Below are 15,884 nucleotides of genomic sequence, written 5' to 3'. Positions count from 1 at the left end.
CACTTTGTTCCTGAGAATTTGTGGGAGGAGACTGAGATAGAAATGCTGAGGAGAACCTTCCCCATCCAGTCTTGACATATATTCTCTTGTGACTTGTAGGACTTGGGAGAGGGACAGATCCTGCATAAGTCCATTGGAAAGTAGAGGTGGAGCAGGATAGGTGTGAGAGGCAGGTAGGAATTTGTCCTTGGAGAGGTGTATGTAGAAGGGGAGCAGAAGGTCAGGTACGCAGTCATGTAATTTTGGGGTTAGCTTTTAGCTTTACAGAGCTCATGAGCAACCTCCAAGCAGTGGCTGGAAAAGGCTGGAAAGGGAGGTGTGGAGGAGACTTACCAGATGAGTCTGGAATCACATCTTCTGTGTCCTTGCAGAGAGTTTATCTGCAGACCTGAATGCCCATGCTTGTGTGTTGTCCAGGGCTCTGTTTCATGGAAGGATTGCTTGGGATGCTGTTCCTGATCACAGGAGAGAGCAGTGAGCCATTTATAGTTGATGAGTTTTTTCTTTGAGGAAAAGTGGGAAGAGAGATGTTCCTGTTTATTGACCGTCTGCTGTGCTGTGTGCTTGTTACTGAAGGCAAGGTCAGAGGAGTTCATCTTGTCTCAGTATGATACACACAGCCTACTTGGCACAACTTCTCATTTCATTGTGCCTCATCTTAGCAGTGACAGCATCTAGGTTGTCTGCTCAGCATGTCTGAATCATTGTCAGCTGCTGCAAATCCATGGGCTTTTTAAGGTCTCCAGAAAAGTCTTTATTCAGTAATAGAGCTCTCCCCTTCAGTCTCCTATGAGTCAGTAGCCAGTGTGTGTGGTACAAGTACAGGGCTGTCTGTGTCCTCATATCTGGTTTGAAATGTCACTGGTTTGCTGTGAAGTCCATGTGGTATTCCTTGCCCCCCAGTCCTCTGGTGAGGACAAAGGTCCCCTTGGGGGCCTGAACTGGGCTGGATGGTCTCTGACAGCTGAAGATGATTCAGAAACATACTGGAGACAGCCAAAGTCATTTGTTGTCAAGAAGTACAGCTCACTGGCTGCAGTAATTATTTTTTTTATTCTCCTTTCTCACAGGCTGCACATGCTCCTCTCTTTTCAGCCCTTCTTGTTAATAGTTTAACATCAATGTTTTTCCCTTGTGCCACACTTCATCCCAGGCCCTGTCTGTTCTGCCTTTTGCATCATAAGCTTAAATAAAATTGCTTTTCTTAAAACTTTTGAGAGATATCCCCTCCCTGATTGGCAGCATACGTTATCTCATCATTCCGTGCCATCCTTAGCCCTGTTTCTTTTCTCTCTTATCAGGCCCTCACTAGGTTTCTCCTCTCTTGTTCATCTCACATTGTGTTGAAGTTCCCTGCAGATAAAAGTCTGAGGGGCAGCCTTATAGCAGCTGTTAGGACCTGCAAGGAGGTTCTCCAAAGACAGACCCACCCTTTGCAGTGGTGAATGACAGGAGGACAAGAAGCAGTGGGGATAAGTTGAGAAAAGTGAAGTTCTCAGTGGGCATAGGTGGGAAAATAATGGAGAAATCAGTCAAGCATTGAACAAGATTGATGAGACACTGTGTGCTCTTCACCAGAAACGCAGCTAGGTGGAGCCTTGAGCTGGTCTGGCCTTCTTGCTGACCCTGCTTTGAACAGAAGACTGAACCGTTGACCTCCTGAGGTCCCTTCCAGCCCAAGTAATTTTCTTCTTCTAAGTTTTTTTCTTTCCTTTGTTCTCATTGTCCTCTCCACCTATTTCAGGCACAATACTATCTTAGTGAATTATCTCTCTAGCTCAATTTCAGTTCAACATCCCCATACTTGTTTTTCCTGCTAACTTAAAATCTCAGCCTTTCATTCAGACTTCTGCCTGCTAACGTATACTTATCAAGCTTGGTTTAGATGCAGCGTAATTAATCCCTCTCTCCTCAAGCACATTCCCTCAATTGCTAAACCATCATCTATTCTGCTCTTCTGCCTAATCCAGATGTTCTCTGCAATCCTACAACTGGTTTTGCAGGTTGCAGAGAGGATCTAAAAAGCATTTCAGTCATCCAGACTATTTTGGCTGTGTCTGCCTGAGTTTGTAGAGAGCTGAACTCAGTGAATTTCCTGTTGTTTGCAGAAGGTGCTAAAATCACACTGATTTCACTTTTAAAATGCCAGTACTTCAGTGTTTTTCAAAGCATGGAGGATGGAGAATGAGAGAGAGCTGTCATTTTGATATTCAAGAAAACACTGCAGAGCTCAAAAGAGATGTCTTTGAGGCTGCCTTCCATAAAAGAGGCTTCATTCTCAGCAGACTGGCAACACACGCTCTTAAAATTTGATTCCAAAATGACTTGCTAATGATGACACAGATTACATTGTCTTTAAACAAATATTTGCTCTACACTGTACAATTTTAAATTCCTCTGAATGCAGCTGCAGGAATGATGTCCAGTTGTATAACATTGCTGTTGCTAAGAAGTAACAAAAATAAGTGTAATTATTTATCTTGGATGTCTGAAAAAAAATTTCTGACATTTCTTGCACAACATTTGTTTGAGTCTGAGTCATAATGCAGACTCTTATAATTAGTGCACTAAGTTCCATTAATTAGGCTGACACTTAATTGGATCTATAAAAAGCAACCGTGACATGTCTGGTTTTAATCAATTACTGCATACTTCAGTCTGGTTCATGACTGCTGCAGTGATTGTTAATGACTTTGTATTACTGGGAGGCCAAATAGATGAACTCTGTAGGTACAACAGTGAGTCTAGAGTTGCTTGGCTAGTTGGAGCTTTACAGCCACATGGATATCCTGTTGGTCCTTTTTTCCTCTCCACATTTTGGGGAGGGTAAGCAGGTAATCTGCTTGCAAGCATGAGTGCTGAGGTTAGCTGCAGTTCAGCCATGTTCTGGGATCCTCACATGCAGGGCTGAATGCAATCCCTGCGGTCTTGAACTGTGTGCTCTTTGTGTTATGTCCTTGCCGTAAAAATCAAGTGCAAGGAGCAAGAGAAGAGACAGTTTCACGTTCATCTGGTGAAACGTGTCCTCAGCTGAAATTCTTGGTCCTCATTTTACAAGTAAGCTAAGTTGAACCAGTGTGTTTCTGTCTTGAATCCAGTGCATAGTCCCATTTCCTTCTCTGAATACCTGATCATCCCTGTTCCAGTCAGTGGTAGGTGCTGTAGGGTCTGTGGCAGGAGAACCCAGCATCCACACGTGTGGGGGGCCTTGCAGCTCCACTGCATGCGTGTGCCTGGACAATGCTGTGAGAGCTGCAGGGGTTAAGAAGCTGTGGCTTTGTGAGTGACAGTACTGGCTGTCACAACCCTCTGCCCACATGTTCCTTTGCCACATTTGTGGTGACTCCTGGAAACTTATTTTACTTTGTGACTGAGGCAAGCAAGAAGCCTGTGGGCAGCTCAGCTCACCATCAGTGAGCAAAACAACACCATGGCAAACTTAATACCCTATGAGAGCATGAACCTGCCTTGTGTCCAGGCTGCAGCTCCTGCTTCTCAAGGAGACTCTGTCCCTCAGGAGATGGCTCCAGGATGAGATGTGAAGTCAGGCAACTTCATCCCTATTTGCTCCCGCAGCTTTCCTTGAAATACATGCACAAATCCATTAGCACATGCCCTGAAGTTCTTCAATTTGCTGCCATTTTACTAAAGTAGAATAGAATATAGATACGTGTTGTAGTCAGCAGTAACATGTTGCATTTTATATGGATTTTAGTAATTTTTTTTATACAGTTGTTTACTTTGTTTAGTTAGTGTAGAATTTGAGGCTTTGGAGGTTTTAAATAGTTACACCCAAACTTTGGAATGTGGCCTGAGCCATGACTCCCTTTGTTCAGTATTGCACCCACTGATGCTTTTTTGTGTTGTGATTGATACTTGCAGAATTCATAACACCAATGTTCATGTGAAAAATGAAAAAAAATTAAAATTATTTATCCTCTTCCTGGCTGTTATAATGCAATTTTTATAGAACATGGATTTTTTCCACTTTGAAAGGAAAAAGATTTAACCCAGTTGTTCCCTCCTAACGTGTTGGTAATGTATTTTAATGCCTTAGAGTAGGAGTCAATGGGACGATTAAGTTTGAAAAACATTTTAGCTACCTGTTTTATTTAAATCTTTAGAACATTTTCTATCACTCCTTTGTAGAATATCTCTGTTAGCTAGAGAATGGGAAATGATTATTTGAATAAATCCTCAGCTACTCTGGTGGCTTTCATCAACCCAGCTTGAGTTTTCATTGCTAATCAGCCATTTTATTGACTTTAATTAGAAACAATAATATCAAAACTAGGACAGAGTAAGACTCCACTGACAATGAAGTACAACACTTGCATAGAAGGGTGGAGGACCCAGGCTGATGAGGTCTTTAAGCCTGGAGCAGATGACTTGTATGTCTCTGAGTAACTCTTAATGTCCTTTGTCTCAGTTTTCCCGTGTTCTCCTGCCATCTGTAGACTAACAATCCAGTGTCTAGCTCTGCTGAGAGGTTTAATAAACAAATTCTGGGTGATCGCCAGGTAATTAGGGTATATGGGTCACTTTGTTGTTAATTACTTGAGTGTGCCTGGATCCTATTCAAGCAGAGGGGATGACCTGGGAAGGATCCTTGTCCCATCTTCTGTGGCAAGGGGACGGCAGGTCCTGGAGCGTGGCAGGAGGGTGCTGTGCACATGCAGCCTCACGGGCATCGTGGATCCCTGCCCTTTGGAAGTTGCAGCAAGAGAAGCTGCTGCATTGCTTCACTCTGACTGGCTGCAGGGGGAAGTTGGCACTTCCCAGTCCCTGTCTGGGAACTTAGACAGCTTTCTTTTTTTTTTTTTTTTACTTTATGTATTTATTTTTGGCTGCTTACAAAAGGAAGTACAGTCCCATCTCGTCGCAGCATGAGCCAAAACCTCAGCACTCAGCACACCAGCTCTGCTGCCCAGGCCTGAGCCTCACGTACTGCTACAAAAGTCTTTGTCAAGATGCAGCTTTTCTCATCTGCCTTTCCCCAGAGGGCAAGCAGAAATGGCCTGTGGGGAGTCTTTAAAACCTCATTTTTCTGGGTAAAATTCAGCCCCTTCTGCTGCCTTTTCAACAGAAATGTATATTTTCATTGGGCAGAATACAAACCACCAGACAACAGTAATGGGAGCATTATTTTTGCACTGAGATTAAAACCTAGATATTTCTGTCCAACTCTGACAAGTATTTTTTAACACAGTCTACCTAGCTCAAGGATTTAAAATATTCTGCCTCTTGTCCCCACTGCTGAGCATCTGTACCTCACTCTCATCATTAGGTGCTCTGGGCTTCCAACTTCTCCAAAACTAGACCCAGGAAACATGGGGCTGATATTTTGAATCATTGCCTGTGTATGTGGTTTTGTGCACAGGGCCAGAGCATCTTTCAAAATACAAATTTCAGCATCCCTGAACAATCCCATTCATGTTCAGGTCAATCACTGCAGCTAACTGGTGCATCCTGGCAGCTGAGCAAAGTCACCTGCTTATTTCAGTGGAGCAGGCAGGTCCTCCATGCTCAAAATTAATATGGTCATGCCAGGACAGAGTGGAATTAAATCAGATGGCTCACTTTATTACCTTTTTCCCTTCCTAAGAGAAAGGACAATGGATAGATAAACTCCTGGGCTTCAGGGTCACCTTGCTGAGGGTTTCTCCCTCTCTGCTGACATTGTGTGTTCTTTTGTGTTTGGGTTAGAAGTTACTGTTTCTAGATTTTCTTGCAATCTAGATTTTAGTATGTGTATGGCAGGGAGGAGTTGGTGGATTAGGGTGCAGGGAGCACCCTGTGTTGAAGGGTCACATGCTGTATTCATTTAGCATGGCCAAAGATGAGATTTGGCACAAGTCACTGTTCAGCTTAACTCATCCCAACAGATATTGCCAGAGTAATCAATGTACTTTGTTGTATTTTGGGGTGACAGCAAGGGCACCATGAAAATGAATTCTTCCCCATCTGCCATGTTGGTAGTGTATTTTTATGGCTTACAGTAGAAATCACTGGGGTGATGAAGTTTTGAGAAACATCTTTGCTCCCTGTGTGTACTGGTGTGGTTTAGTGCTTAGCCCTGAGTCACAGGAACCAGCTTCTGCCTCCAGCTGTGTCACTACTGTGTGGTGTGACCTTGGCATTGGTTGTAAGCTGACTGTGCAGGGATTGCATCTTCTTGATTAATAGCCTTGTTCAGAGTTATATGCCCTTGGTTCAACAGCACAAATAAGTCTTTATTACCTCGGTAGCAGCGTGGAGTCCTGGCTCAGAAAAGGAGCACGATCCATTCCTGGCTTGGGAACCATCAGCACAATTAATTCTATTTGGATTGCACCATAAAAGTTGCCAGTAAGGCAGAGACACTGAGGCCTACAAACATTGCATGAGTTTAATTAAAAGAATGATTTGAAGCAGCTTTGGGTATGGATACTTATTACTTCTCTGTTGGTTCCTCTCACTTCCTCTGTAATGAAATGTCAGTGAACTCAAACAAAATGAGCTTTCTTTCTGCATGGCAGAGAGCTCCCAAAGGTGGCTGCTTCTGACGACTGTTTTAGTAGTGTGTGAAGTAAAGGTGAAAGGGGGGAAGGTTCTCCCTTCCTGGCTGTTCATAGGGCGGTGAACACAAGGGTGGCCTGTGCAGCAGTGAGCCACCTCCATCCATGCAGAGGATGGCTGTGTCCCAGCAGCACTTCCAGGTACTACTTTGGTGTCCAAAGGGACTCCTGGGACCCTGTAGCTAAAAGTGGCTGGGCCCTTCACTGGGCTGGGGTGAGAAAGCTCAGTGTTTGCAGGATGGGGCCCTGGTTTTTGATGCGTTTCAGTGCGTTGGAAGGAGTACTGTGGCTATTCTCTTGGCCTCCACATTAAGCTCTCAAATTTTCCCAGAGAACTGGGCAGAGGGAAATACAGTCACAGAAAGGGAGCAATTAATTAAGCAGCTCTGTGCCTTCTTGTGGTGTCGACCCCGGCAGCGCCTGTGAACTGCATAAATGCACTCAGGCGTGCTGTCCAGAGCTCTGATCTGGGCAAAGCTGACTGCAAAAGGACTCGTTTCAAAGCCTCTCTTGTGTTCTTTGGTAGCACGTACGAGGAGAGTGTTACAGACATTACTGCTCTGCCTGTAATGGCTGGGGGAAAAGGCTCAACAGATTAGTCGGCTTTTTTTTTTCCTCTCCTGTGTGTATGCTTTTGTTGGAGATGAAGAATTAGCACTACTGATTTTTTTTTTTAAAGACTCGTGCGTGCCCACAACCCAAACTGACCTAGGCACTTTTGGTGACTTAGACAGAATTTTCAAGTTATTTTTAAATGCTGGAAGACTTGCAGAAGTCTGGGAATGTTAAATGATTGATTATTTGCATCATAGAGCATAGGAGTCACAGCACTGCACTGAGGCTCCATTGTGCTAGGTGCTGAATGCACATAGAACAAAATAACTGGATTTGCTCTCAGTACCATGAAATCGGAGCAGAGGCAACTCCCATCCCTCTTTTCTGGTATAGCTGTGCATGCTCAGTGTGCTACAGCAGTAACAAATCACAGATATGTTTTTTATAGCAGATGAAGTACAAATAAAGACTTGATTTGTATAATGGGCATTTGCTTAACATCTTGAATGGCAGGGCACAGTAAACAGTATATAAATGCCTGGATGGAAAATAATTGTTCATGCACAGAGCTGATAACAGTGACTAACAGTGTACTTTCAGCTGTGTTTCTCTGTTATGTCCAGGCCTCTGGTCAGTGCTACAGTGCTGTTACCAGATGACTTGTATTTACTGGGCTCCTTTGATCGCTTTGCCAGTGTGACATCTAGCTAGTTTCCCTTTGCCAGGGTCCCAGGATCCTGGGGAAGTTCTCACAGTTACTCATATCTGTCTTTCCCCTTTACAGTTAGCCTGAGAAATGAATGATTCTTCCCCTCCCTGCAGGTGGGGGTTTATTTGATGGGGAGGGGGGCTAGGGGTGAGTGTTGTTTTTCCATTTTTTCAAGGGTCAGACAAATTCAGCCTCACACCAGTGATGTTAGGTTCTACAGGCTATCACAAGGCCCTTATATTTACTGTCACCTTGGGGTAGTCCAGAGAGTCACAGTGGTAATGGTTTGTTTTGTAAACATAGGTGGTTCTCTGTGTGCAAGAGCTGAGGAAAGACAGAAATTGGTTCCTGTGGGAGTTGTTCTGCACTTGCCCTCCCTAAAAGCTGTCTTGGGCACAGAGAGGCTTTATTCTTGCAGTACAAAATTGATCTCTGACCATGGCTGACATCTTGGAGCAATAAGAGGGTGGGGTTTTTTTTATTTCTGATTACTTTTAGGTATCTTGCAGCCAGCAAGCCCCGCTGCTGATCAGTAGGAAATAAGTGCAGTTCAAAGTGCTCTTGGTAGCCTGTGTTGCTGGAGACTGTCCTGCCCCAGTAACCTACAGTAACTGAAGTGTCAGTGTCTGTGCATGGACAGGCACTGAGAAACATCTCTCCCTGAAGCCAGGCTGTTGCTCTGTGGGAAAGGATCTCATGCAAGACAGCTAGTGTCACACTTCAGTTTTCAGTGTTACTTTGAGGCCTTCATGTCAGTGAGACATTAGAGACCTGCACATCATACTGAGCAGACCTGAATGAGTACTTACACCAATTGTAAGCTTTTCACAATATTTTCATCTCGTGTCTGATCCTGGCTCAGTCACAAACTGAACTTGTGACTAAACTCATTTATTTAGAAAAAATTCTTTCTTTAACTGCAGGACCTCAAATTGAAATATTTTAGCAAAACCCTGAAACATGAGGGCAGGTGGAGCAAGAACCTGCCTCTAACTCCTGTTTCCCACTGCAGGCCAACCTCCACAACCTGGCAAACAAAAACTTTTGACTGGTTCTGCCTTAAACATAACATGATTTTGACTGCATTGTGTTTTATATTTGTTGTTTGTATTGCTATAGCAGTTGAGACTCTTAAACTTTGGATTGGAGACCTTGTTGTGCCAGGTGCTGTTAGGAGCATGGGGAAAAAAAAACAAACCAAGAAGGCCATGTGAGGAAGAACATGAATTTCTGCATAACTCAAGACAGCAGGTGGCTACAGATGGGGGATCACAAGGAACTGATGAAATAATAGTGAATGACCTGTGCAGTAATAGTCTTGGTACATCACTTATCTAAACATTGCTGAGGTTTTGTAGATGCTACAGTGAAGGGCAGTTTGAAGGAGAATAATGGAGTAACAGAAGGTTACAGTAACAGCAAGTGAGAAAGGCAGCAGAGGGAATAGTGGCATGCTGAAAATGATGCTTGAAGGAAGATGTTTGCTGCAAAATCTGGTTAGTTGGTTGCGGATGCTGTGGTCATATATGAGAGAGGACAGATAAAAGAGCAAAGTGCAGACGGAAAGTGTGTTTTTTGGAGGAAGGAAAACAGAGCCATGGGGAAAAGAAACCTACAGGCAGGCTATATATTCAGAGTTTTGACCTGAAACTTCTGGTGTGTTTGCTATTAGCAACTCAAGGAGAAAGAAAGTGCTGTTTCTTTGGATCATAACCTTTAACCAACACGTGACATGAGGGAACAGATGAGTGAAGCAGAATGCATGTGTTCCTTTATTTGTAGCACAGATGTCTCCATAAGGGACGAAGGAAAAATGCTGCTTTTTGTAGTGTTGTTTATTTAAACTTCAGTTGAACAAAATTAGTCTGTTCAGAAACTTCAGTGAACGTCCTTTTTAAGTTGAAAGCTTGCAGAGCAAGATGCAAGTCAAATGCCAGCCCCAGCAATTAGCATGCATCCTTTCATGAGTGTCAAACTGTGCCTAATCTCTACTGATCGGGTTCTTTTTCTCCTACATGCTGTCTGCAGCTAAAAATAACACCATGTTAAAGATGTACCAAAGTTAGCAGCTGCCCAGTTCATGGTTTTTCTGAAGCAGCTTGCTCTCTTCCCCAGTCACGGTTTTTCTTCCCATGAAGCATGAGAGGGAACATAGATATGTCACAGCATGTATTTGGGAAGCTCTCACTGGCTTGAGGGTGTCCAGGAGCTCATGTGATCATAGATCACAGTGTAAAAGGTATTGCTTGACGTGCAGCTTCCCATGTAAAATCAAAAAGGTGTCTTGGTGTTTGATAGGAAGGTTTCTCATGAAGGAAGTGGAATCACAGCATGACATGACTGCAGAACAAGAGAGGATGTATTTAAATAGACTCCCCAGAAGGTGGTTGGAGAAATGGCTTCATAATAGGAAATGCATTGGCTGCTTCAGCATTAAGTGCTCTCCCCATGTGTTGTCTGCAGTAGGGACCCCTCTCAGCTGAGCTATTTTTAGCTGTGTGGAAGAGCCCAGTTCTTTATCTCCATGGCTCTCTGAGCAATGAACTTCTGTCGTACCACTAGAGGGGGACTGCACACCGTACACCTCCCGTCCTGCTGGGCCTCACTGGCCACCCCTCAGTGCCCACCAGCCCAGCAGCTCCAGCTGCACGGCGCACTCTGCTCTCTTGAGCACTGGGGTCTCACAGCACCTGTGAAGGTCAGGCATTGCAGGCAAAGAAGTGTGAAGGCACGTGGATGAGGATAGCATGATAAGTATAGTATCTACATGCTTCTCTAGTTATCCAGTTCTGCAGAATTTGGGTTTTATTCCCACACACTTACAAAAAGTGTCCTGAGCATGACTTGTGTTCAGAGAAAGCTGAATAGTGTGTGTTTGTGCAACATCTCTGAGTCACAAGGTGTGAATAACCTCTCTCCACGCCTGGATGAAGGAGCGTAACAGCAGCTTATTCAGCAGTGCCATTAAACTGGTCAAAGATGAAATGGAAACATGATTGTTTCTAGATGCTGGGAGAAAAGTGAGGGCTTTAGGTGTAACAGACCCAGTTGTGTGCTGGACCTGACCTGCCCTGTTCCCTGCTGCTTTGCAGGGCTTTTACTCACGTGTTCACCTTTGGCCCGACGTTCCGAGCGGAAAACTCGCAGAGTCGCCGGCATCTGGCAGAGTTCTACATGGTGGAGGCTGAGCTGTCCTTCACTGAAAGCCTTCAGGACATCATGCAGGTGGGCACTCCAGATATCTATGCAGGACTGGTATCAGTGTTTCTTCCTCCTGTGGTCCCTGCCCTCAGCTGGGGTCACAGCTCCTCTCACCGTGTGAGAACCAAGTAGAGGTTGCATGGGTATTTCCCAAGGAGGAGAGTTTGCTTCCTTTGGATAGAAAGATATAGGTGCACACAGCCCTCGTCTGAATGGGAAGCTCCACAGTTGCTGTATTGCCAGGGAATGTAAATATGCTTGACTAGTGCTAATGAGTGGCACTCTCCCTTTCAAAATGTTCAGCACCTTTCCACTGAGTGTGCAGTGTTTAAGCAGTGTGCTCTGTAAAGGCCTCCTTGAAATCTGCATTGAAATCTGAAGAAGAAACAACAGTTTCTGGCATACACTGTTCACTGTGGCTTTAGCAGAAGACTGGAGAAAATCCTTCATCAGCTGGTTTTTGATTTTTAAGGATTGACCTCTCAGATGCAGTTTAACTACATGATGGATGCCTATACACCTTACTAGTCTCAGCATAAGCCAGTTTATACCCAGTAGGACTTGTATGTAAACATACACACACACTCTCATTTATCAGATAAGCTCTGTAGAAAGTGATTGAAAAAATAACCTTATAAAGAAAAACACCTGAGGCACTGGCTGCAGATTTATAAAATAACATCCAGGTTTCTTCAGCATGGGTCATAAACAGTGCTGAAGCAGCAGAGCCTGAGAGCACAGTTGGTGTGCTCTGTGTGTTGCTTCTGAATCTGGGATGTCTGCATGACACTGGGCTGTGTGGACTGATCTATTGGGAGTCTGTGCTCCATCATGAATAGCATCCTCCTCTTTCTTTTGTCTCTCCTTTTCTCCACAGCTTTGTGTATTCTTAGAGCACAACCTGTGTATATGTACACACCTTAATTCCTGAGCCCCCTTGTTTCTCTAGGTAATCAGGAGTCAATTGAATTCCTTACTACTTTTATCTAGTATAGTAAGCAGGGTCTTCTGTTGAGTGGTGTTTGAGCCCTTCAACACAGAATCAACATACCTCGTGCGGAAAACCTTAACTTCCTGGTTTTGAAGTATAAACAGCCAGTTCAGACAATTCAGAGAATTAGATTTGAGAACTGTTCTGGAATTTGTAAGGCTTTTATTTGTAGAGAAAGGAGGAACTTTCCCTCTCAATTTTTGCCTTTGTTGTTGCTAAGTATTTTGTGAAATTTCAGCTTGTGCTCTCTTTAAATCTTCCCTCTGTCTCAAAGTCTTTAACAAGCACCTTTCCCTATAACAGAAAGTCTCCTAGCAGCCATTATTTTGCATTTCTCATAGTGAGTATGTATTGCAACAGGCTTAATTTTGTGGTGTTCTTACTTGGGGAAGTGGAGTTCCCACTTTGTTTATTTTTAAACCATTGAGCAATCTCTCTTACAACAAACCAAATAAAAAACCTCAATCAACAGAAAACCCTGCTAGTTGCTCTAAAACCTAAGTGTCTCTCCTGGTGTAACTGACCTAAATCCAGTGTTCTCTTATGTATCTGCCCATCAGGTATTTTGTCTGTTATCATCTGCAAGTTCTTTATTCAGTGAAAAACGCCCAGTTGAAAGCCTTCAGGGCTCTTGGCCAGGGTTATTATCTGAACTTTGTCCTCACATAAGGAGCTGGATTGTTAAAAATTTATTTTTAAAATTGCTATTGGACATTTGGACTAAGTATCTCTCACTTGAGCAAGTTACTGTGCTGGGAATGCTCAGCTTCTTCAGGGACATCTTGAAGTATTTGCTTATACACCATTAAAGAGCCTTGCTACAAAGATGTGCATGTTTACCATTCACTGGTGAGGCTTGAGATCTTTCAGCCAAAGCTCCAAAAGAAACATAGTTTTCATTATGAAATAAAAGGGAAAAAAGGAGATTTAATAACCAAGCTACATGTATTTGGGAACAAAGGGCCTGAAGTCTTAGAGCAGCAGCCTTTTTTCCCCTCTGTAATTGCACAAAGTAGAGCTCAGTTATTCCTAAATTAGTAGCACAGTTCTTGTGAAGTCTCATGTGTCTTAATCATGCAATCTAAATTTCTGTTCTGTGCCAAAATGTGTTTTAGTGCTACAAAGGAGCTTCTACTCTCACAGTGCTGGTTTCACAATACTTTCTGTGGAAAGTCCCGTGTGCTCAGTGCAGTACTTCTTGCTGCATGGCTGGGTGATAGTATTTCTGCTTTAGTGTGCAGGGTATATGTAAGGGTGTCTAAGGAGGGACCTCTTTTCTCCTCCAAAATGGATGAGAAAGAGAAGGATTTAGGAAAAGGTCAGACAGACAGGAGAAGTGGTACAGTTGTGGAAGTTTCTGAAACCCCTAGAGCCATCAGCCCCCCAGTACCTGAATTGGTGAACCAAGGTCTCCAGTATTATTTGTCCTCTGAGATGCCTGTTATCACTCCCTCCCTCCCTCTTCACTGCTGTGTCATGTAGGTATATTTGTAGGCCATTATCTTCTATTTTTCATTCCACTGTATCAGCAGTGCAGTATATTTAAAGGATCCCACTTCACTCATGACACTAATGGAGTCTCAAAGAGGCCATGTGATACAGTCGTTATTGAATTTCATCAAAAGCACATACAAAGCCATGGTAAAAAAGGCATTATTTAGGCTGTAAAGTTAGGAAATGCAAGAAGGAAGTTTTCCTGAGGGCATTGTCAGGGGTTTATGCATAGTGTTAGTCTTCCTTAACAAGATTATATCCTAGAATACTGTCTCTTTAAGGGATGGAGAATATTTCTCTTTAAGATGGGGCATGCAATTTAACACTCAGTATTTGAGCTGTGTCCTGAGGGCAGGAGTATTGTCTTCCACTGGTTATGTACTTCATCAAAATTAATTTGCTGTCATTACAGCCTAGTGACATGGAGCATTATTACGTCCATTTTACAGAGGGGAGTTGAGGCATGAAATGAAATCAGGTACCCATTCTGGGTGTCAGCTCTAGAGAGCTTGGATATAAAACATGTATGTGATTTGATTTCCAGACTAGTTTTCTCTCAGCATTCCGTCTTCAGTAGCAAGTCTGAGGCATGTGGGCAGGTCTGGCTGCAGTCTTGAGGGAGCAAACACTGGTAATCACATGAGAAGGGTTTGTTCTAGGAGTTTTGCACAGCACTCTTCAGGGACACCTACATCTGCAGGACTGTAGGTTCCTTGTCTGAAGTAGTATCCAGCTGCCATAGCTCAGGCTTGTTCTCTTCCCTAACTTTTATCAGCATTCAGCTTCAATGGACAGTGGAGCAGTGGTCTGGCAGACAAGTCTCTTTCCTTGCGCAGCAACAGCATCTCTCCAAAATGGGGCCTGAGCTGTTGGTTGTATTGCTGAGAGGAGATTTTATGACCAAGATCAGATGTGAATCCTCCCCTCTGTGTGTATGTGCACATGTAGAGTGGGTGTGAGCAAGCATGGGGGCAGCAACAGTGTTCCACTGGTGAGTGTTTCATATGTAAGGAGTCTGTGATCTACACTATATCCATATGCATGGCCCAGGTAAATACATACATAAAAATCCTGCTGGCAGGTTGTGTGATTTTTTTCTTATGTAATCTTTCTTACGTAATAAAAATGATGATTTGAACCTTTCTTGGAGTGCACAGCACCTTCAATTGCTGCTGCTGACTTTTGCTGCTGTTTTATTGATGATTTGCTCTGTTTCAACTCTGGTCATAATTTTATTTGGGAAGAGGATAAGTTGCAGTATCAAAAGATCCAGGGTAAAAATTAAGCAACGGAGCTGCTCCTAATCAAAACTGAGCTGTTAACCATTAAACAACAGAGTTGCCACATTGGGGAAGGCCAGTGTTGATACTGCTGAAGTTTCAAACGTGAACATCAAAAGAGAAAGGCTAAAAGGGTTGAGGGAAGGGAGAAAGCGTTAACACCTCTGTCCTCCTTGCTTGCCCCCCTACCAGCACAGTTTCCACACCACCATTGTGAAGCAACCATATTATTGGGCTTTTGGGACATCCAGGGCCCCACCTCTGAGATGAGCCACTTGCTGTGCTTCCAGTGTGTAAGTCCCTGTGTAAGTCTTCCCCTGTGTAAGTCTTCTGTCAAACATGTATCTTCCAGAATATGTTCAAACCAATCATTTCACCTATATCTCACACTCATGTGTTCCCTTAAACCAGCAAGCCAGTGATTTTACTTCTCCACTCATTTTTCTTATGGCCTACTTTGCAGTCCTTCATTATGCTACCTGCTTAAAGACATAAATTCTCAATTTGAGAGGTTTTTTTCCCTCTTTTTTTTTTTTTCCATCTACTGTTTGTGCCTAGTACTTGTTTGGCATAAATAAGAGCAGTGAGGAGGCCAGTGTATGACCCACGTGTCTGTCTTTTTTGCCAGGATAAAACCTCAGTCTCAAACCTGGAAATATTTCTCAGATTGTTTTTCCCATACCACCCACATCTTTTTTCCACAAGAGGAAGCTGCTTATGTTGAATGCTGTGGGAACCTAATTGTTACTTTATCGCACAGTGAGGAAAAAAAGTGCTAATTAAACAACATGCCTTTCCAAAACCAGATGATACTTTCATTTTCTAGAAAGAGGAAGCTTAATGTAAAATCCCTTCGTCTCTGCCTGGTGAAACCAGATGAATTGCTAAGAAGTTTTCTAATTTCATTTGCATAAGCCTTTTTCTAGCTACTTTGAAGAAAGTTCAAAGCTGACTGTTTGGTTATTTGCCACTCAGCAGCAGGAATGCTGGCTTTTCATTTCCTCTGTGTTTGAGTACCAGGAGGCGTAAAACTGTTCATCTGCATATGATAATGCTGTTCCCTTATTTGCATCTGCCCTTTTTTTAAAAGGAGAGCC

At 43.4% G+C, this 15,884-nt stretch overlaps 1 protein-coding gene across 2 annotated transcripts in view; it reads left to right on the top strand.

The window, feature by feature from the left end:
* The window catches only part of NARS2 (asparaginyl-tRNA synthetase 2, mitochondrial), a 48,716-nt gene that overhangs the window by 17,857 nt on the left and 14,975 nt on the right, over positions 1–15,884 (top strand). For both annotated transcript variants that reach the window (XM_059494050.1, XM_059494049.1), the window contains exon 7: positions 10,914–11,046. In XM_059494050.1, the coding sequence (XP_059350033.1) occupies positions 10,914–11,046 (133 nt within the window). The remainder of the gene's footprint in view (positions 1–10,913; positions 11,047–15,884) is intronic.

This window comes from Ammospiza nelsoni, chromosome 2, assembly GCF_027579445.1.
Source record: "Ammospiza nelsoni isolate bAmmNel1 chromosome 2, bAmmNel1.pri, whole genome shotgun sequence".
Taxonomy (NCBI): domain Eukaryota; kingdom Metazoa; phylum Chordata; class Aves; order Passeriformes; family Passerellidae; genus Ammospiza; species Ammospiza nelsoni.
The sequence above is the reverse complement of the archived record's forward strand: the minus strand, read 5'-3'. Positions and strand labels throughout refer to the sequence as shown.